We start from the raw sequence: 23,248 nt of genomic DNA, 5'->3' as shown, positions 1-23,248 counted from the left end.
AGCCAGATATCTGAGGAGAAAAGGTGGAGGCAATCTTAAGCAAGCCTTTCTATTAGCCTGAAGCTAGCATCATGTTTAGGTCAGACAACAAAGGTTCAAGGCTGTTTTCCTAATCCTTTCCTTGTCCCTTGTCTGCTGATTAATAGTACTTCCTGGCATAAGGATGCTCATCTACTGCTTATCCCTGGTCAAACAACATCAGACAGAAGTCAATAGTTACAACTTCCTGTATTTCTTGGAGCACTTTATTCAACACTTGGACTTCCAGTATAAGGACGTAGTTCTGTTAAAGCAGATCCAAAGGAGGACAAATGATTAGAGGGCTGGAGTACCTCTGTGAACCCCAATGAGGCTGTGGATTCCCCACTACTAAAGGCATTCAAGGCCAGGCTGGATGGGGAACTTGGCAGCCTGATCCAAGGGGATCACTTCCAACCCAAACTGTTCCATGAATCTTTGACTAGTGCCAGATGAATACATGGAGTCAAGGGACTTATGAATAAGAAAAGGACATTGACATTCAATCAGAAGAGGAGTAAATGGAGGAATTCTCTAGTAGGAGCAGGCAGAAATTCTCCATTGCAAGCATTTTGACTCCTTTAGATTTTCTGCATAAAGTTTTTTTCCATGACTGCTACTTCATTCTTCTTTGTGAGAGCCATAAATACAAGTATCAGGTGCGCCACTTGGAATAATTGTCCCCATGATTATCAAAGGTACATTTTAATCCTCAATCCTAATGCACTGCTAATTAGTTAGCCCTTATTTTTAAACTAGATTATATTTTGATTTCTGTTTGTTTATTTGTTTTTTTAATTTTTTTGGCTGGCTTTTGTGTGTGTGTGTTTTTTGGTTTTTTTTAATGTGTTTTGATTTTCTCCAGAGTTTGATCTTTTTCTAGAAACCTTATTTGCAAGCACATAATGAATCCATTATCATCAATATCTGGCAGGGCACTCAAAGAAATTAGATTGCAATTAAGCAAGGCCATATCTGGATGCTTAATCGGAAAGATGTACAAAGCAACAGCTTACTCATAAAAGCTGCAGTTTTCTAGAATATATAAAACTTGTATCTACCCAATCAGAAAACCACTGAAACAAATGATGATAGCTACCCTTCCCGTGATGTGCCATGTCCTGAGTAAAGGTAATACAGTCTTTCCACAGTTTTCACTGACATTGATGTGATTAGTGACCCAGGCACAGGTACACTGCAAGTAGTCCTCTCAGTCTTGTATGACCGAATGAATGAAATGAGTGAAATGAAGATCTGTTCTATGCTGGACTGCAACAGGCTGAACTAATGGTCATAGATGACTACTTTTTTCTTCCACAGCAGCATACAGTTTTATTTATTTCCTTTTTGAGAAGAAGGGTAGTTGCTAAATGGTGCAACTAGAGAAGCAAAAATGACTTACCTAGAATTATTTGGGCAGCTATAAGGAAGATCAGTAAGAATTATCCTTGAATTCTAGCCCAGTGACTATAGCCATGGCTATTAACTTTCCTGCCAGTGGACCAGCTACTGAACACACTGAATTTGATTCTTAGATCTGGCAATGAAGAGTCTCAGGTTCCCTTTACCTACAGAGTAAGTAAACATGCATCGCTGAATCTGGAGACTTAACCAAGAAAACTGAGCAAATATCTTTTAGACTCATTTGCTCTGCTTGGCAATGAAACGCCTTGCTGAACTTATGCTGACTTTGTTCACAGGTCAGCAAAGGAAGTGGCAATAAACATTGAGCAGTTTTTAAAATGATGTGAGCAGCAGCTGTTTCCCTTTGTACTTCTCCTTACAATTTGCTATGAAGGTAGCCAAAATATAAATCACAGGAATTAAAAAATAATAATAAAATAAAAAATCTTAAAGAACATTTTCCCAGTTTCTCCTTTCACCATATGCCTACCTAAGGCACTTTTGCTCTCATGCCCAAACCTAATTTAAACTTTCTCCAAAATCACTGCTTTATGACTGAGCTGAGGTGGGACTTTGTCCTATCCCCATTAAGTGAGTTTGCCCGACAGAAATGACTGTTCCTCAGTCTGCCAACTTTACCTTTTTCTTGAAGTTTTCTTGAAATTTCTGGTTTCTAGATTTATTTTTCCAAATACCAAATAGTGATGAAGTTTACTTTTCCATCTATAAAAGGAAAGAAACAATATTAAACACTGTCAACACTATTTTTTAAATGTTAAGTCTGTTTAGTGCTGACCAGAGACCTTTGTGTCTCTTTTAATAACATTCTCTGTATTTTCAACTTAGAATCATCTTAAGTCCTGACAGAAATTTTGCACATACATATTAAAGCTCATGGCACAGTGTTTCTCTTTTCTTTTTCTTTTTCTTTTTCTTTTTCTTTTTCTTTTTCTTTTTCTTTTTCTTTTTCTTTTTCTTTTTCTTTTTCTTTTTCTTTTTCTTTTTCTTTTCTTTTTCTTTTTCTTTTTCTGTTTTCTTTTTCTTTTTCCTTTTCCTTTTCCTTTTTCTTTTCCTTTTTCTTCCCTTTTCCTTTTCCTTCCTTTTCCTTTCCTTTCCTTTCCTTTCCCTTTTCCCTTTTTCTCTTTTCTTTCCCTTTTCTTTTTCCTTTTCTTTTTCCTTTTTTCTTTTTCTTTTTCTTTTTCTTTTTCTTTTTCTTTTTCTTTTTCTTTTTCTTTTTCTTTTTCTTTTTTTTTTCTTTTTCTTTTTCTTTTTCTTCTCTTTCTCTTTCTCTTTCTCTTTTTTTCCTTTTTCTTTCATTGTTGTCACAAATTTAATTTCATTTGGTATGATGAGTTTTTTTGTTTGTTTATGTTCCATTTCATCAGTCTGGATTGTGTTTAAGCCACAAAATTACATACTGGGAAAAACAAATCAAAACAAAATAAAACAACAAAAACAAACAAGCAAACAAACAAAAAACCCAAACCACATAATTTTGAGTAAGAAAAAAAGCAAGCATCCATTTTGTCTTAGAGAAATTCTTGAGCTGCGTATGATGACAGGGAGCCTCCAACTGGACTTCATCCAAGCAAAGAGGCAGAGTCACCTCCCTGGGTTCTACTCAGGAGGAGCAATATGTAACTTCTACAGGTCCTACCATGTAATTTTTGTTTGCAAAACCTGCCATCAATAGATCGGTTTGTTTGCATTTAATGACTGTGAAGTCATTGCGGTCAGCATTGTTTTCTTTAGTGAGTCAAAGAGCTCTGCTTGATCCTGAAAATGAAAGAGAATGCTTCAAGAATCCTTCTACACTCTAAAAATCAATGGATTGATTGAATCATTTAAAAAGGGGCATGAAAGATAAAAGCCATGTCTGTGTTACAAAGATAATGGACTGGATGATCTCATAGGTCTCTTCCAATCTTGGTTATTCTGTGATTCTGTGATAACTGCTCTATGTATCCTCCTATGGTGACCATGAAATGATCATATTGATATGTAGGGTACACAGAGTGTGGATCAGGGATGGCTAAATCGCATTCTTTCTAATTGTCTTTCCTCAGGCAGTCACCTTTTCATCTGCTCTTAAAACTTTCACTACCTCAGACACTGGTAAAAGAGTGTTCTTTACTTCAGAACATCTGAAGCAAAAAAGTTTTTTGCTACTGTCCTTCCTTCTCCTCTACTGCCACTCTGTGATGGGTCTTGTGACAGCCTGTTCTCCCATTTCTGGCATAAGAACGTATGTTCCCAACCACTGTCCTATCCTTACACCCTGTGCTCATTCTCACTTGATTTAATCCACTCACATAAACAGATGATAAAAGAGTCTATCTTTATCTAGCAGTTCTATAAATCATTAAGTAGGCTCAGATTTACATATAAGACAGCATGAAATATGATGGGACTATGAGAAACTTTCTCAGTATAAGTCATAAGACCTCTTCTCCACAAGCAGAGACAACAACAGAAGGCTTTGGCATTCCTAGCTGATTGGCATATACTATAGTGGCTAAATTTTTTTTCAGAAGACCTAATCTGCAATATATGCATAACATATAATAGCACAAGCATTGGATCTAGCAAATGGCTGTAAACATTGATTCCTTTACTGGATCATCTGTGTAAGGAAGAAAGCTCTAGTGTCTGCAGACTGTTAGAGAGAAGCTATATTAAGGCACATATGAGACAAAGAGGTGATTCAAGACAGCCAGCATGTCCTCACCATGTGCAGATTGTGCGTGACCAATCTGGTGGTCTTCTAGGATGGACTGACTGCCTCAGTGGATGGGGGAAGGGTGGCAGACTGGACTTCTGCAAAGCCTTTGACATGGTCCCTCACTACATCCTTCTCTCTGAATTGGAGAGGTATGGATTTCAAGGATGGACTGTTAAGTGAATTAGAAATTGGGTCAAAGGGTTGTGATTAATAGTTCTATCAGGGTGGAGGCCAGTCACAAGCAGTGACCCTCAGGGGTCAGCCTTGGGACCAGTGCTCTTCAACATCTTCATCAATGACACAGACAATGGCATCGAGTGCAGCCTCAGCAAGTTTGCAGATGGCACCAAGCTGAGCTGTGTGGATACACTGGAGAGAAGGGAAGCCATCCAGAGGGACCTGGACAAGCTGAAGAAGTGAACCTTTATGAGGTTCAACAAGGCCAAGTGCAGGGTGCTGCAATTGGGCTGGGGCAATCCCAGGTGTTAACACAGACTGGGGAAAGAACTCCTTGAGAGTAGTGATGCAGAGAAGGACTTGGGGGCCCTGATGGATGAAAATCTGGACATGAGCCAGCAATGTTTGCTTGCAGATCATTAGACCAACTGAGGTGATTTTCCCCTTCTACTCATCCCCTCTGAGGCCCCATCTGGAGTCCAGTGTCCAGGCCTGGGGCTCCCAGTACAGGGAGGATGTGGAGCTCTTGGAATGGGTCCACAGTTGGGCACCACTAAGATGATCAGAGGGCTGGAGCACCTCTCCTGTGAAGAAAGGTTGAGGGAACTGTGCTTGTTTACCTTGGAGAAGACTTTAGGGAGACCTCATTGTGGCCTTCCAATACTTGAAGGGAGTGTAAAAACAGGGGGAGAAATGGCTGTTTACAAGGGTGGACAGTGACAAGATGAGGGGGAATGGTTTAAAACTGAGAAAGGGGAGGTTTAGGTTAGATATTAGAAGGAAGTTTTTCACTTAGAGGGTGGTGATGCACTGAAACAGGTTGCCCAAGGAGGTTGTGGATGCCCCATCCCTGGAGGCATTTAAGGCCAGGCTGGATGTGGCTCTGGGCAGCCTGCTCTGGTGGTTGGCAACACTGCCTATGACAGGAGGGTTGGAACTAAATGATCATTGTGGTACTTTTCAACTCAGGCTATTCTACGATTCTATGATTCAATGACAAATATTCTTCAGTAAGGACAGTCTCTGACAGATTACTTATTATATATAAACTATGTTTTCTACTTTGAATATGGACTCCCTGTACCTTCAGTAAAGCAACCACAACACTTTCTTTAAAAGCCTATGGGACAAACAAATCATTTTTATTTTAATATCCTGAAGATAAATGTTGGTTCAAGGCAGTTTGTTCAAGAAAAAATACTGACCTAAGATGAAAAGGCTAACATACTGCTCTTCCAATATGTGTACACATCTTCCAAACAACCTGTTCAAAACTCTGGATAGAACTTACTTGTTCTTGTGTTTTCTACCCAAGTTCTATCTGCTAGAATTATATGAAAAGGTCAGAAGCAAAGTTTAAAAAGTTCTCATTCTGTATTTATTTTTGAACAAAATTCTGTGAACTGTGAACTGCTTATACCCGGTGCAGTAATGACTGTAAAAAAGGTTAACTGTATTTCACAAGGTAGAATCACAGCCAGAGAAGGGCAGCAAAATTACTGATCCCATCTCCACCAACACACAGGATAAACTTTCTGCTTTGAGTTTAATTTGTAAATGGTAGAACAGGGGTAGGAGGTTGGATAGCTCCTGTGTGTACTTTTATGTTTATAAAAACTGCTTCCTCTGCCAAAATTGCACCTCCTTGGCCTGCTTTTTTTTAATCTGAATTTGTAACCTGGGTTTGTTGTCAGGAAAACTATAGTATTTATGTCTCCAAAATAAAATAACACACAGAGCATGTCATAAATACATGAATGAGGTTTCCTCAGCAGCTTAATCTGATGTCCAGTAATGACATGCATTGTGAACAAATCTCTGGCACAACTGGAGCACCTCATGTTTGGAATGCTGCCTTTGGTTTTCTGAAGGCTGAAAGGAGCATTTGTGTGCTGGTCACACACAGTGTGCAACCTGAAGATTTTAAGTGTGTATTTACATATTGCTATATTTTCTCTTTTTCTTCTTAACCTTCTTTTTCTTCATTTCCAGGGAAGGCTCCGGTGCATATTAGGAAATATCTCTTCTCAGAAAGGGTGGTGATGCATTGGATTGGGCTCCCCAGGGATGTGGTGGAAATCTCTGATGGTACTCATGAAACATGCAGATATGGTACTGAGGGACATGGTTAATGGACATAGTGGGGGTGGGTTGATGGCTGGACTTGGTGATCTTAGAGGTTTTTTCCGATCTTGATGATTCTGTGATTCTATGAAGTGGAGTTCCTGGAGAACAAGGTCAGTCAATTTGAAAGTATTTGTTTGTCAGTATGGTGTGACCCAGCTCACTTTGAGACAGGATTTTAGGGATGTCAGTGCCTTTCACATGAAATCACAGAGTGGTTTGCGTTGGATGAGACCTTTAAAGATGATCTAATTCCACGTAGGTGGCTCTGTACCTAAAAGGATCTGCTCATGCTATACCACTTACAAAGAAAGTCCCCCTACGAAGCACCTCTAGAACACCTGGGATATGAATCTGATTTAAAAAAAAAAAATAAAAAAAAATCCACTAAAACTGTTCAAAAACCCCACATAGGGAATATATATACCCTATAGGCTACAGAATATGTTAGATATGTGACTGAACAAAAATACAGTGCAGAATACAGTTGCCTTACAGCGTGCTGATTGGCCATTCTGTGAGCGTAGGGGGTTTTCATGAGCAGTGACCGCTACTTTTCTCAGGAGATGTGTCAGAAAATGCCACAGGAAGAGAGAAGGAAATGTCACCTAGCAACCAAAGCTCCATGAAGAAAAGTTCCACACCGGCCAGGAGAGAGAGAGTGAGCTAGGAGCCAGGTGGGGGCACGGTCAGCAGTGAAATGCTGTGTGCTCACTGCCAGCCCTGGCCTGGCCATGCTCTGCTATGTTGGGTCTGAGGAGATCCTGGTTTTCAAAGCAGGGCTCAGGATTACTTTGTTACTTTATGTATTTATTTATTTTCACTTGTCCCAAGATTATTTTGAAAAGATAAAATTTCTAATCACGATGGGGATCTGTGTTTTAATTTTAAAACAGCAAGAAGTAAACTTGATGGGAAAGGGTATTACCACTCTTTTGTCTCTCATATTTCTATTTTATATCCTTCCATTTGAAATGGCCAGACTAACAGATGTTTTGTCTAATATCTGATTGAACAAAGAAGAGCTTTTCTTATTTATTCTTTTTATTTTAATGTACGTAGCCCTTTGAGGAATTAAGACATTCCAAGTGGAGAGCTCTTGCCCCTGGGTTAGGGAAGGAATACTGGGAACAGCAGAAGTCACACTTGCTTGTATGGGGAAAACAAGACAGGTTGGGAAACATGACTATACACGTAGCAATGAATAGGATGCTGTGCTCCGGGCAAGGAATTCAGCGTTCAGAAGCAGGCGTGCGGCTGAGGACGGGAGGACCGGACTCGATGTCAGCGCTGCGGCGCGGCCTGCACATGGCCCGCGTGAGCGAGGGCGGCGGTGTGTGCGTGGCACGGCGGGGCCGTGAGCGGGGCTGGTGCCGTGCATGCGAGGTACACACGGCTGCGGCTGCTGCTGGATCGCAACATCAAACCAAAAGCAGCTGCCTTCGTACCGACACTCGTTGCTGGGATCGCTATACCCAGCGAAACAAATGCTACATCCGCACGCATCTCGCGAGCTGCAGATTTCATAACCTGCTCTGAGTGCCATTGCAGCACGGCAATTTCATCTCCTTACCCGCCTTCCAGCCCTGCGCCGGGAAGCCGCATTGCTCGCCTCCTGCCGGCCCGCGACCAGCGCCACCGCCCACCGCCCACCGCCCAGCCCCGGCCCACGCCCACCACCAGCAGCAGCCGAGCCCCCGCTCGCGGCCCCGCGCCCCGCCCCGGGCCCGCCCCCCGGGCTGGGGGAGCCGCTGGGGAGCCGTTGCAGCCGCTGCTCCAGCAGCCCATCCGCTTGCAGCCTGCAGCCGGCGCGGAGAGGGGGACCGCTCGGCGGCCGTCCCGGCCCGCTGAAAGTCACCATGCCCTCCACCTCTGCTTCGAGCTCGGGCTCGGCCAGCCGCCCTGCGCCCGACTACTGGATCGACGGCTCTAACAAGGACACCCTGACCCACTACTTCGATCTGGAGTCCGAGCTGGGACGGTGAGAGGGGAGGACGGGGTGGGGGCGACGGCGGCGGGTCCGGGGCGGGACCCCGCTTCGTTGGGTCGGGAGCGGCGAAACTTTGGTGTGCACAAAGCCGCGGGGCGGGGTGGCTGCGGGCGGAGGGATGCAGCCAGGGGTCGAGCTCCGGGGACCCGGGATGGGCACAGGGAGGTGGCAGCCCCGGGGTGAGCCGCGGTGTGTGTTCGTGTTAGTCAGGTGCCTTGTAGCGGCGGGTTCCAGTGCCCTGTTGCGTCCCCTCGGTGGGAGGGAAGGCACCCCGAGGTGCTCTCTGTCCCTTCCTCTCTCCGTGCCAGACCTGCAGTCCCTGTCCCCCCGTTCAGCCCGGGTGTCAGCTCGCAGCCCGGGCAGCGGCCGTAACCAGGCCTCTTGTCAGCCACGGACTGCAGTCAGTCCTGCCCTGGTGCTCCTGCGTGGCAGCTTAAGGGTCCTAAGTCCTCAGTTTGTCTGTCTGTTTCCTTTATTTTTTTATTTTTTTTCTTTTTTAAAATTTATTTATTTATTTATTTTTTTAATCGAAGCCCCGTGTAAGATTCAGGTTTTCCCCTTCAAAATCCAGCTGATGGTTTATATTTACAGGTAGGAAATAACACTTTTTTAAAAAAAGACAGTGGAAAAGGAAAGCATTAGAAAGAATCTTGCACCAGATGACTTGAGTCAGCAAATCAGTGGATAACAGCAATTGAGAATTCTAACAATAATCATTTGTTAAAATCCCAGATGACAGTGGGAAATTTGCAGGTGATACTATGGTTCCTTGGCACATTTCTTTGCTGAGAGGACACACAATGAAAAGTATTGCTATGAACGCACCTGTACTTGCCTTCTGTAGCTAAAAGGGGCAGGAGAAGCTGTAGGAACACAATAAAACATTTTTCTTGGCTTTCTGGCTAGGTCTCAAGCATTTGCTGCTACCTTTTTGCCACTGTTGTGACTGAAATTTAAGCAGGATTTTATGCCCTTTCAGAAGTTGGCACTTTATCACACATCTGTGCAGGAACATAAAAATGTAAAGGAGGAAGTAGTCAGGTCGGCTGTGTTTCCAGAACTGACACAGTAGCGCACATTGCTGAGCAACAGCAGTTGATAGCAACTCTTGTCACCTGAATAAGTGCTGCACTGTGTGGTTTGCCTGGAGTCTTTTAAGCTTACCTGCTAGAAAATGTGAGCTTAGTTTTTGGGGAATCCGTAGTATTGATATGAGGTGTGTTCATCTCATAGCTTGAGAAGGGACTTGAAAATGTTGACTTCTGAGGAAGTCAGGTCCTTAATAGCTGCAGCATAGTGGGGTTTTCTACCTTGCAATGTGTTGCAGAAGGAGACCAAATTGCTGCGCACTCCTCTCAAAAGGCAGAAAGATATTTATTGATATAAACAAGATGGTAAATTGAGCAATGATAATGGCAACTTAACAATATTCAAAATGGCTAAATATCCTTCTTTATTTGCTACACGGAGGCTAGGGGATGCAAAATGAGTCTAATATCAAATCTTAGCAAAGCTAGTATAACTTAAAAACAGTAAATCACCAGGGTCTGTTAGCAAGACATAACCATGTCCTGAGTGAATCTCTGCACCATGAATGGTGTCCCTACTCAAGGGGAGATTCTGGTGTGCAGATAACTGTTTGCAAGAACACTCTCCAAGGGATTCTTAGGCTGCTCGCTATTTATGGGTTTAGATGACTGACTTGTCATACAACTTAGAACTGGTTCTGTTGAACCAGGTGTCTGCTATCAGGTGTCTGAGCACCAGTGGTGAAACCTTGATTGTTATTAGTTCCAAGGATAAGGTCTTTTGCACCTCATTGTATGCAACAGGCCCTGCACATAATGACCAGGCAGGGTGGGGGTGCAAGGAGAGTGCCATTGTATGGGGTGAGACAGCAGATGCCAAAACTGTAACAGGAGGTTTTAGTAAGAAACAACCACACCCAGCTAGCTGAGGTGTGTGAGCCACTAAATCTGCTATGCTGTTGGACAGTACTAGGGAATGAAATTTAAAATAAAAGCAGAATGCAAATGGGAGAATATAACCATCTGAAACAAAGATCATGGTGTGCTTGTGGGATGGAGATCTCCAAGGGGTATGTGTTCCAAGGGGAAATTGCATTGGTGGTTTAGCAGCAAGATCTTGGTGCTCAGGTCCCATGGTGAACCCAGATAAACCCATGCATTGTGTGCTAGCAACCAGAGTGCTGCTGCAAATCTCAGGCTTATTCCAGCAGCTTGAGTGTGTCTTAGCAAATCTTAAAGAGATCCAATAATCCCTCTTGGTTCCCAAGTGTACTGTAAAATTGTATTGTATGCTGTTGGTAATCTTACATTCAGCCTTTTAATTTGGATGTGAGTTTGAATATATCTACAAAGCATACTCAGGTTGTTGGTGGTGATGGTGTATCTAGGCAAGGTTGTAAAATGTCGTTAAATCATCCTGTTAGATGCAGTAAGTCAAAATAGTATATTAAAATTAGTATCAGGAGGCACTGTCCTAAAACATCTTCAAGATACAGTGATTGGCGTATGTCTTTTTTTAGGCTGCAAAAGCCTGTATTTGGACAGCTGTTGCCAAGTATGGAAGTCCCCTTGGAAAAAGATCTTTCTGTAAAATGTGCCTGGTAAATCTCTTAGCCACTGTGATCAGTAGATCTTGCTTCCTCAGCAGCACTGAGGAAAAGAATTTTGGGGGTGCTTGTTGGTGAAAGATTCAACGTAGGCCTGCAGCGAGTGCTTGCAGCTGAGGCCAAACATATCCTGGATTGCTTCAACTGTGACCAGCAGGTTGAGGGAGGTGATTCTGCCCCTCTGCTCTGCTTTCCTGAGAACCTGTAGTGTTGCATCCAAGTCTGAGTCCCCTAGAAAGACATCAAGCTGTTGGAGCAGCTCCAGAGAAGGGCTATGATGATGATCAGAGGGCAGTAACACCTGCCCTATGAGGATGGGCTGAGAGAGGTGGGGCTCTTCAGCCTGGAGAAGAGTACCTGAAGGGGGTCTACAGGAAAGCTGGGGAGGGACTTTTTAGAAGAGCAGATAGTGACAAGACAAATAGAAGGCTTTAAACTGAAAAAGAATAGATTTAGACTATATATTGGGAAACCCTAAGTTGGATGTAGAACAGTGCCTATTTAGGTGGTGGATCTCATATCCACTGGATACTGTGGATGCTGTAAATTTACAAGAGGCAGCTAGGCGAGTTTACTTTAGAGAAACCCAGTGAAACTGATTAAATATAAAATTGCTAGTTATTGAACCATAAGTTCTTCAGTGCTATATGCTTTGACAGTATTGATATAGGTTTGCTCTATTCATGTTTGTCTTGAGGCATCTCTGTTCGGCCACTCTTAGAGACAGTATTCTGAATGAGACTATTATTCTGAACCAGGACAGCTATTTTTACATCCTACTTAATGCTTGGCTACTTCACCTTTTTGTTAGTCCACTTCCAAAATGCTGTAAAGATGAATTTTTTGTCTTTGTTTTACAAAATGTATTTGTTAGTTCTCTGAAGGTGAATGCATCGGTGACTTACAGCTTTTTTTCAGGACTGTATGTCAGCTGAAAGATTATTTGTCACACTCTTGGAAAAATATTTTAATAATCTTGGGTTCTAAGCTTGTGCATTCAATAAAGACTGAAACATTTTGTTAGCCATTTGTAACACACACAGTATAGTTTGGTATGGTGTTTCTGAAATTAGGATTGGTACAGTAGTACTGTATGAGGGAAGAAGTAATTCAGTAACAAATATTTTAATACACAGAAATATCACAAAAGTTTCTCTTTGCTGGAATTTTAATTAATATTTTACTAAGTTGCACTTTCTTGCTTAATTGTGTCAAACTTCATTATAATTTGATTGAAACTGACAAATGTTACTTTTGCAGCTGTACTGCAGACATATCAAATGGTCAAGAGAGTCTGGAAGTATTTTCTACAAAATGCTAAGTGCTTTTAGTTTTGTAAACAAGCATAAAAGAAAAAGATATATATATAATATATATTTATATATAAAAATCTTATGGGAATTCTTCTTTGTGTAAGAAAGATAGTTTGAGTCATGCAAAGCTACCTTCAGTTAGATCTGTGCTGAAAACCTAAAGATGCTTGGTACTTGTAATTTACCTTGAATTGATAGTGGTAGCTGAATCATGGGTGCCTTGAGGAGTTCTGAGGACAGAGAATTTAAGTCCAAAGAATGGATTATGTGCTATGAAGACTGCTGTGAAAGTAATGCCTTCTATTTTACTGGGTAAGGAACTGGCTAGAGGGCCATGCCCAACAGGCATTAATGTGGTTAATGGAGTTAAGTCCAGCTGGCAAGCTGTTACAAGTGGTGTTCCCAGGGTTCAGAACTGGGGCCCATCTTCCTTAATATCTTCATTGATGACCTAGATGAGGGGACTGAGTGTACGCTTAGTAAGTTTGCAGATAACACCAAGTTGGGAGGTAGTGTCAATCTGCCTGAGGGTAGGGAGGCCCTTCAGAGGGATGTAGATAAACTGGATCACTGGGCTGAGGTGAATGGGATGAGGTTCAACAAGGTCATGTGCTGGGTCCTGCACTTTGGCTACAGTAACCACATGCAGCACTATAGGCTTGGTGCTGAGTGGTTGGGTGACTGTGAAGAGGAAAGGGACCTGGGGGTGTTGGTTGATGCTTGGCTGAACAGGAGCTGACAATGTGCCCAGCTGGCAAGCCTGCATTAGAAATAGCATGGCCAGCAGGAGCAGGGAGGTAATCACTCAGCACTGGTGAGGCTGCACCTTGAGTATTGCATTTTGTTTTGGGCCCCTCAATACAAGAAAGACATTGAGACCCTGGAACATGTCCAGAGAAGGGCAACAAAACTGGTGAGGGGTCTGGAGCACAAATCTTATGAGGAGCAGCTGTAGGATTTGGGATTGTTTAGTCTGTAGAAGAGGAGGCTCAGGGGAGACCTCATTGCACTCTACAACTTCCTGAAGGGAGGTTGTGATGAGGGGGGCTTGGCCTCTTCTCCCAGGCAACAAACAGGACCTGTGGAAATGGCTGCAAGTTGCATCAGAAGAGATTTAGATTAGATATAAGGAAAAACCTTTTCTCTCAGAGAGTGGTCAGGCACTGGAATGGCTGCCCAAGGAGGTGGTGGAGTTGCCATCCCTGGCAGTATTCAAGAGGCATCTGGATGAAGAGCTACAAGATATGGTTTAGTGGCTTGTGGTAGCAATGGTGATGGGAGGATGGTTGGACTAGATGATCTTGTCGGTCCTTTCCAACTTCGTGGGTTTATGATTCTATTGTGTTGGCCCACAACATCAGAGACAGGTTTCAGTGATACGGCAGCAGAGACTGAAACTTCCCACCAGTATTCCAGTATGTTTTGTTGCCATGTGACAGATAGCTGCAGAGGGGCAGTCTGACAAAATGGAATCTCATGTGAATGTGTAGGATGTGAAGATGTGTCGCTCAATCCCTCCACATGAGAAAAGTGACTTCAGTTGACACTTTCTGTATTCTTATGGAGTCCAAACAGTGGATGTGAGCACACTGAGGCAGTGGGTGATTTCAGACAGGAAAGACAAGCCATATTCCAGATATCTATGCATAGCTGTCACGCCACAAAATGAAGAGAGTCTTGATCAGCACACCCATGTGAACTGATGGATTGCAAACAGGAAACTCTGTATGAAGCAGAATATTGGCTTCAATGCATTTGGAACAATGGTGGCAATGTTGAAATATTGCAGACCATTTCGCCATATGGGCCCCAGAGATGCTCACAAAATAACAGAGTGAACACCATATGCAAGTTTGTCAGGAGCTATTGAACCAATATGAGGCTGAAGTTGATCGTTTCCTGAATCACATTGTTACCAATGACGAGTTATACATTTCCAACATTATGTTAACATCATTGCTGATAGTGTGACTATTGTTGAAAATAACTTTTTATAGCTGAGATTTTTTTTCTATCAAGTAGTGCTATTTTGCTCTTTGTACTTATTGTGGTTTCCATGGAAATAAATAGGAGGCATTACTTTCAGAGCAACCTGCTTTGATTTCATTCTGTCGAATGACAAATCTCACTCAGTCTAACATATTCATAAATGCTGACATAAAAGCATCTACTTCTGTGATATCAGTAGTGGGTGAGATAAGGCAGCTCTGTTCAGTATCTATAACTTTATAGCAATTAGTTGCTTTTGTGTTTGATGGTTTGAAGTTCAAAGAATTTTTGCTTTGAAAGTTTCCCATCTATTCCTCCATTAAAATAAACAAAGAGATATGCTGGAGAGCTGCCCTGCTGATAAGGCTTGCTCAGCAGTAAGTTGAACATGAGGCAGCAGTGTGCCATGACAGCCCAAGGGACCAACCATATCCTGCGGTGCACCCAATCCAGCAATGACACTGGGAGAGAGGAGGAGTTGTCTGCTCTGCTCTGCACTGTGTGGCCTCACCTCCAGCACTGGGTGCAGATTGGGTGTCATAACATAAGAAAACAAAAACTATTAGCACCCAAAGGAGAACTGGAAAGATGAGGGAGGATCTGGGGGGCAAGGTATTTGAGGAGCAGATGAGATCTCTGTGTTTGTTCAGCCCAGAGCAGAGGAGCTGAGAAGAGGCCTCATGGTGGCTGCAGATCCTCACATGGAGCAGAAGGGTAGTGCTGGACTCTTCTCTGTGGCAGCAACAGGGCTGGAGAGAACGTCATGGAGCTGTGTTGGGGGGATTTCTTTACTAGAATGAAGTGGTGGGCGCAGCCCCATGTGCCAGAATCCAAGAAACATTTGGATAATGCTCTCAGGCATGGCTTGATTTTTGGGTGTGCCATGTGGAGTCAGGAGTTGTACTTGATGTTCCTTGTGCCACCTGAGGTGTCCTGTGATTATATGAAAAAAAAAAAAAAGTTGCGTCTTTTTTTTTTGTCTACTGTAATAGTCATTTGCTATGCACACTGTTCTCTATGTTTACTCTGAAAAATATTTGTTTTTCATTGGGGTAGGTTACTCATTCGTCAGTACTTCTGTTTAGTGGTTTGCAACTCCCAGTGCTGGATTTGATGATTTTCTGGGAGACACATGTGCTGCTGACAGCATGCAGTGCTAGCTGTCCAAATCTGTGTGGAGGGTGCTTTGCTAAATGGTGGTAAGAATTCCTCTTGGAAATCTGTCATTGACCAAAAACTGCAGATATAGATTTGCCTGTCACTGTGCCATGTAGTGCCATTACTTGCATCTTCTTATCCTGGCAGCTCTCATCTGCAGAGGAGTAGCAAGAGTTTCTGTGAAGGCAGCTGGTCAGTGGATAGGGAAGGCTGTTGAAGGTGGGATTTTGAGGCTTCCCTTAACACTACTGTGTTATACTGGAGCTCTGGTTGAAGGAGGAAGATAAGATATAACATCCTTGTGGGACCAAGGCATCCACAAGGTAGGTGGACATGGAGAATTGTCTTTTTCACTTGTTGCACTGGTATTGTAGGTTTAATTGAAGACTTTAATGCTCTTTTATGCTTGCCTCATCTTCCTCCTTGAAAAATGTCCTTAATGTATGAGAACAGGCTCTTCCATGGTGAACATGCTCTTTACTCTTCCTGTTGAATCTATACTCTTGTGGGGAAGACAGTTCAGTGTTAAGTTGGCCATAAAGAGAACATTAGAGAGATTTCTGTTGAGTAAGATAAGTCTCTAAGAAGTAGGAGAAATCAATCCCTCTTAAAATATGTTTACCTGCAAAGAATCATAAATATAAATTGTCACAAAGCACTGAATGTGTTACATAGAAGGCCTATAACTTCTCAGCCCAGTGTTTTTGGTGAAATGCCTCACTTGGGCAGCAGGAACCAGAGCTTCACCATGTAATTATCCATGTTTTAACAACCAATATGGGTATTTTCTTAATTGTATCTTGATCAGTTCAACAGTTTGATTCGAAACAACAACAAAATTAATTGAAGAAGTATGAAAAGAGTTTTCCAGTACTATTCTTTAAATAAAGGCAATTTGAAAATAGACATGCAATTTCATCTGAGGGCTTTAATTAGGAGAAAAATTGGCAGGTATTTTGGAGAAAAAGTCAGGCATTTTGAACCTCCGTAAAAGTTTGCTGCTGATCCATTGTCCAAATGTTTGTTTTAGATGTTACTTATTTACTTATCTAAAAAGTAACTCTATCTGAATGATAGATACTATTGTTTTACAGTTGGAATTTGTTGCAAAAATGTTCTCTTGCAGCTTGGGAATTTGCATTGAACTACAAGCTCTGCACCTGCTTCATAGAGGCTTTAAAAAGAAATGAGGAAGTGTGCTTTTCCTGTCATGGCTGATGTTGAAATGAAATTGTTATATTTTAAATATGAACCAGAACGGACTATTGATGAGGGCATGTATTTACATGTTTTCATTTACAGGAGTGCTGAGATTTTATTTGTAATATTTTATTTCACCGTTCTTTTTTAAAGGGCAATTTGTGGGTACATCTACACTGAAGTTTTAATTTGGTTCATGAGTGAAGCACTGGAAGCAAATGCCCGAGTTACTTCCTCCCACTGTGCTTCTGTCTGCATGAGGGTGCATCCTTGGCAGGCACAGAGCAGACTGGATGTAACTGAACCAGAAGATATAGTTCAGGAACATGTAATCCACTCAGACCTCTTGTGAACATTCAGTTCATAGGACCAGATTAGATCTTGTCTGCAACAGAAGCTGCAGAAAGTTTGTATGTTTGTGTTAATGCATTGACACCATGTTCCACTGCTGTGCTCCATTGCGGTGCGTTTGAACCTAACTGTAGTTACTCTGCAGCATGATAATAGGGTGTTTACGATACCACATGTTCAATGTAATGCTCAGGTCATTGTCTGTCTGCTCAAGTTTTAATTAACTTGTAAGCCACTGAGAATATATACTGTGTAAATGAAAATCTAGTGCCTAAAATGGGCAGTGAAAGAATAGTTAGACCATGGAGAGTATTACATTATCTCTGTACGCTTAATAATCTGTATACTGATTGCATTGTTCTTCCAATAAATTGAGCTGTTAACGTGACTCTAAAAAAATGACTACTGGAGCAGCGTGGAATAGTTGGAACAGGTAGATGATTATTCTGTATGACTTTCACAGCTTTCATGTATTTAAAGTGCTATTCATGATGAAAAGTATTATGTCACAGAACTGTTGCTTCTTTATTTTAAGCCATTTATTCTTTTAGTGCTTTTTTTGTTGTTTTTTTTTTCTTTTTTCTTTTGTTCATTTGGTTTTTTTTGTCAGCTATTTTGGTTATCATATTTTTAATTTTTAAAAAATGGAGAAAATGAATAGCTCTTAAAATAAGTCCTCCGAAGAATACCAAGCCATTTGATTTTTACACATACAACTTTTAGGAGTTAAAGATAATGACATCATTTGTATTAACACAAGAGTAATCTCCAGCCTTGTCACTTGTTATTGTACCTGTCCAAGTGACTGAACCAGTTTTATCATAGTAGTGACAAATGTTTTTTCTGTGGTTGTATGCTAGCCAAATGACTCTCCTGTCTCTGGGAAATGCTGTGTCAAAATTTCAGCACAAAGCTTAAAATACTTATGTACATAAGTACAACAAATATGAATCTTAGGTAGGAGTTCTGGTTATATAAAAAGAAAACAATTGTAATCTTCTGTGCTTTCACAGTGAAGCCTGAATTTAGACTTACAATAGATATTTTCTATTAACTTCTTAATTTAGGAGTTCTTACCAGTTCTGCTCCCTGCTCTTTGCAATAGGCAGACCTTTATTATCTGAATAGTGTCATTAATTTCACAAAGGATAATCTTTTTACAGTGAGATGATGCTTTTTTGAGAAACGGTACGCAAACGTACTGTGTGCTTTCAAACAGTGATGCTGAATTTTGGTCTTCTGTTTGCCTAATGCCTTTACAACTTTTGTTATTTACATTTTTTCCCCTTCTGCTCCACTTTAAAAAATAGGTTGGAATGACAACTTTTACAGTCATTGATACCTTGGAAGTACTCTTCTGTTTGTTGTTAGTTATGCTTTGTTTGGCCTTACTTGCATTATCATTGTCTTTGGTGAATCGCCAGAAAATGTTTTAAATTACTGCTTCCTGGTCTTAAAAACCAAACTCATTCCTAAGTTACTGTTCTGTCATGAACGGGTTTAACAGGAAAGGTTCAGGTCTGAATGATCTATTTTGCAGCAGCTCTGGTGTACAGGGACTGCTGAGGATTATGTGTCCTTAGGGCAGAATGACATTTCCCCTGAGGCTACTGGGCAGAGAGGGCTGGTTGTTACTGTGTAAGTAAGGTGTGTTTTTTAAGATTTGTCAGCATGGTGCCATAGAAAGAGAATCACTGAGAATGAAATATCCTGGAACATTTTTCAGTGTTGTATGCTTGCAAAACATATGCATTGCGTGTCCTCAATTTCTTAGACTATGTATTGTTTAAAATGGAAAGATGAAGTAGTGTTGATAAGACTGTATACCAATACATGTTGCAAATGCACCTTTTTATTATAGAATTGTAGAGGAACTGTTAGGCCATGGCTTGAACTGGTGTTTGAGCATCTGAAGAATGGGTGTGGCTGGCCTGGGGGCCCAGGCAAATGTTTGCACCTGTGCACCAGAAGGGGGAGACACAGGGTGTAACCACCTTGGGCACATGTTAAGGGCTAGCCACTAAAGGAAGAGTGTCTCTTTAACCTCGGCTGCTTCCTACAAAGAACTGTTGCATAACCAGAAATCCCCTGCACCAGTTGGATGAATCCCATTCTTCTTTCTGTGTATAACCATTGGCGTACTTGCAAATGTTTTGCCTGGTATCACCAAGGACCTTTCAGAATCAATTCTGCTTCCTTAGAAGTAGAGAAAGAATGAACGCAAAAATTGCATGGTTAATTTGGATAGGTAACTATCACTAACACAGAGACTGTCAGAAACTATCAATATTTGCATCTGTTGATCTGAGGACAGATTCCTAAGGAGGTATTGTTTTCCTTGTAAAATAAAGATATGACACTGTACAACAATATGACCTTGGAAGGGACTGTTCAGTCTGTAGCAAGCAAAACCTATGGTCTTCTTGAATTTGATCTGTAGAGGATAACCAGAGGGAAATTACCGGGCATGAACCACCATACTCCATGGTCAGGATTGCATGTGAATTGCAACATAACTGAAGTTATCATCTGAAAAACTCAGTTGTCTTTTTCCCTTATGCAGCTATACCTGTTGGAATTCAAGAACTGAAACATGTAAATCAAAAGATGAGGAACAAGAACCCATCTGTTGAATTATCTTTACAGTTTATTAAGGCTACCATCTATTTATGTTGGCTTTTGGGATAGATAAAGCAGTGGCAAAACAAGCATAAAATTCCTCAGTGTCATCAACACCCAAATCTAAAGCTTTGAACAAATGTATAGTCTCTGCTTAGATGCATAGCTCATGGTGAGTGTCCATATGTCATGAATAAGATGCCAAAAATGCAACTTGACCTCAGAACTGATGTAATCTCCTCAGCTATTTTCCTCAGACACTCTAGAAAAAAAAACACTGCTAAAAAAAAAAAATGATGCGTCTTTCCTCTAGCTTTTCTCCAGGCTTCTTGGGGAAAAAAAGCACTTAATCAGGCTTAAGAAAGAGGTAGCATTCTAGAACAGTTTTCTTTCTCTCTGAATTTCAGGTTTTCTTTATTGCAAGGAATTTTTTTTTCCTGTGTTCAGGTTATCATAATTATATCAATACTGCTCCATGTCTTTTAGTGTTAGTCTTTGAAACATGTCCATATCTACCAGGTTGCTGCCTTTGTGAGATAATGCTACCGATTTTTAATGCTTTTATTCTTGAGGATGACCCTAATTGCTCCACTAGCTTTTGGAAAACTGAATATTATGTATGAAAATATATTCTCCAGTTATCTTGATTTTGCTTTCTCATGTAAACAGTATGAAAGCATTATGTGATTGAGGGAATCTCTCAGCTGTATCAGTTCATGACAAATTTTGAATTGTTTGTGGACTTTTTTTTCCCCCATATTAAAAAAACCCAAACCATTGACACTAGTAGATGTCAAATGCATGTAACTAAGTTGAGAGTAGCTCAGAATAAAATCCAGGATTTTCATTTTAATCTGAATAAATTACATTCAGTAACTTTGCTGTCATGAATGAATGGAAATAAAAAAAGCATACGAGGTATTAAGGCATATCCATTGAATAAGAAGTTTGGTATTATTTTAATGTACTTTTGAAATAATATTCTTAATGATTTGCCTGAATAATCCAGTTAATGGAAGCATGCTGTCAGTACAAAAGACTGCTATGCTATGGGATTTTACATTGTGCTTGGCAGTAAAAATATAAACAAATAAATACTGAATTGAAAAGAGTGGATTTTTGTGTCTCTTCTGTGGATGACTGATTGTACAACTTTTAGTTGATAATGAGTCCTCCTACCTGCTTATGCTCTTTGGAGACTAAATTTGAATTTTATTCAAACTAAAGAAAATGTGTCTTTCAGATTGATTAAATGTTCAAAATGGTGTTTACCATTTGATTTATTAGGTGTCCTGGTGTCCTGCACTGGCCTAATATTCTGGACCAGTAAGTATTTTAAGAACATACTTTGGCCAGAAATTTACTTCAACTCCTTTGGCACGAAATAGTATTTCTTAAAAATAGAGGTGTTTTACAGTATAATTTTGCAAAGAAAATAGATCACCTAATAGGTCTTATGATGCCTCAAGTTAAAGTCTGTCATGGTTGAATAGTGTCTTCTTAAAAATTATTTTTTACTATTCATTTGTTTTCTAGATTATCTACAGTTGTGTTATGGTATATGAATACAGTGCCAGTTGTTTGTTTTCCTGGTGGGAGATATTCACTTGTCAGTTTTCTATGCCATCATAGACATAATCTTGTTATAGACACATGCAAGATAGGAGTGCATGGATGTTTTCACTTTCTAGCTTTGCTGTATTCATCCTACCCTGTTCTTTCTGTTGTATGGACAACAAGCAATCTACCTCCCTAAATTCTCTTCAAGTCTGCATGCTTTTCTGGCTGATTACAGTGGTAAAATTACGAGCAGGGTTGAAAAGTTGATTTTTCTAACGCTTTTTAGAAGCGCAGAATATCCTGAGTTGGAAGGGACCTATAAGGATTGTTGAGTCCAACTCCGGGCTCTACATGGGACCACTTAAATTTCGAACTGTATATCTGATAGCATTATCCAAATTTGTCTTGGACGTGGACACTTGGGGCTGTGCCCCCTGCTCTGAGGAGCCTGTTCCATGCCCACCGCCCTCTGGTGCAGATCCTTTCCCTGACCCCTAGTTGCCCCTCCCCTGGCACAGCTTCATGCCATTCCCTTGGACCCTGTCTCTGTCACACAGAGCAGATCTCAGCACTGCCCTCCACTCCCTTTGAGGAGCTGCAGCTGCCATGGGGCTGCTCCTCAGCTCTGGGCTGAACAAACCAGAGGACCTGCCCCTGGTCTTCCTATCCAGACCATTCCCAGTCTTCATAGCCCTCCTTTGAATGTTCTCAAATAATTTTCTGTCCTCCTTGTATTTTGATACCCTAAGCTGCACGCAGTACTCAAGGTGAAACACTAACATGATAACATGATAGTGATGACTATTTAGAAAATGACTTATGATACTTTTTCAGTGACTTCAGGTTTTGGGTGTCCAGATGAAAAAAGATGACAAACAGTCTTGTACCTGTCACTCTGATTTGTTCTTTGCAAACAGACATGAAATGTAAGTGTTGTAAGTGTTTAGAGAGTGCAGCATTCACTCACTATTTGATGGTCTTTATTTAGCAGGAGATTGACTTAAATTGAAAGACAGAGCTGAAGCTAATCGTGATAAAATATTCTTGCAACATCAAATAACTACTACTTCTGAAGCAGTACATTTGATGCTTAAAAAAAAAATAAAATTAAAAAAAAATGGCAGAAATGCATTGATTTTATTTCCTGCTGGAAGAGGAGAAATTGATAAATTTAATTCAAGAATATCTTAAGTACAGCAAGAATAGAATTAGAACTTGTAGATAAAATTAAGTCTGTGTGTGAGTAGGATCACTAATCAGTCACCAAATTGGGTCAATATGGTGGAAAATTTTCATTGAAAGAGGTACCCTGAAATTCATAGGAATGTTTTTCATTCTCACTCTCATGGAGATGAAACCCATCTCCATCATAATAAATATGCAGGTAATTTTTTTTTCTTTAAATTTAAATTCAAATCCCATTTCCATGCATAATTCATATCTTCGGTGCTAGAAAGAAGGTGGAACATGAATAAAACTGAGGGGAAAAGGCATTTATTACTATTAGAAGTTGCTCATAGAGTTCATTTGATTGGCAGTAGCAGAGAAAGAATACTCTTCTATTTCTAGAGAATCATTCATTTCAAATGACAAAACAATCTGAGTCTCCTCCTCTGCCTTCTCTTCTTCAGCAGAACAGTGTTTTATTTTGTTAGGGGTTTTTTTTGGCCATTTGAATCTTTGGCTGATCTAGCTAAAGCAATAGCCCAAGTTACCTTGAAGTCATTTCAGCTGGCATGGTTTATTTTTATTACTCTTGCAACATTTTCGTACTAAAAAGGGAAGAATCCAGGACCAACTCATAGTCTATTTCTACGTGACTTGAAATAAGATGAAACATCTTTTATGATGGAAATAATCATATTAGAATTGAACTTGCAGAAGAACATATAAATTAAAGCCAGTGAAACTTATTTTAAAAGTAGAGTTAGTTTTTCTACTGTCAGTCTGTATTTTGTGAACTGGTTATGTTCGTCAGGGAATACAAT

The 23,248-nt window shown here is 40.8% G+C and overlaps 1 protein-coding gene across 3 annotated transcripts in view; it reads left to right on the top strand.

The window, feature by feature from the left end:
• The first annotated feature begins 8,153 nt into the window (after nt 1-8,153).
• The window catches only part of CAMK4 (calcium/calmodulin dependent protein kinase IV), a 144,107-nt gene continuing 129,012 nt past the window's right edge, over nt 8,154-23,248 (top strand). Inside the window, exon 1 of one of the 3 annotated variants that reach the window (XM_032441210.1) lies at nt 8,154-8,426. In XM_032441210.1, coding sequence (XP_032297101.1) covers nt 8,305-8,426 — 122 coding nt within the window. In that variant the 5' untranslated portion in view covers nt 8,154-8,304. The remainder of the gene's footprint in view (nt 8,427-23,248) is intronic. The other 2 variants (XM_032441209.1, XM_015849459.2) reach the window with 2 other exon arrangements.

Source organism: Coturnix japonica, chromosome Z (genome assembly GCF_001577835.2).
Source record: "Coturnix japonica isolate 7356 chromosome Z, Coturnix japonica 2.1, whole genome shotgun sequence".
In the NCBI taxonomy this organism is placed as follows: Eukaryota; Metazoa; Chordata; class Aves; order Galliformes; family Phasianidae; genus Coturnix; species Coturnix japonica.
The sequence above is the reverse complement of the archived record's forward strand: the minus strand, read 5'-3'. Positions and strand labels throughout refer to the sequence as shown.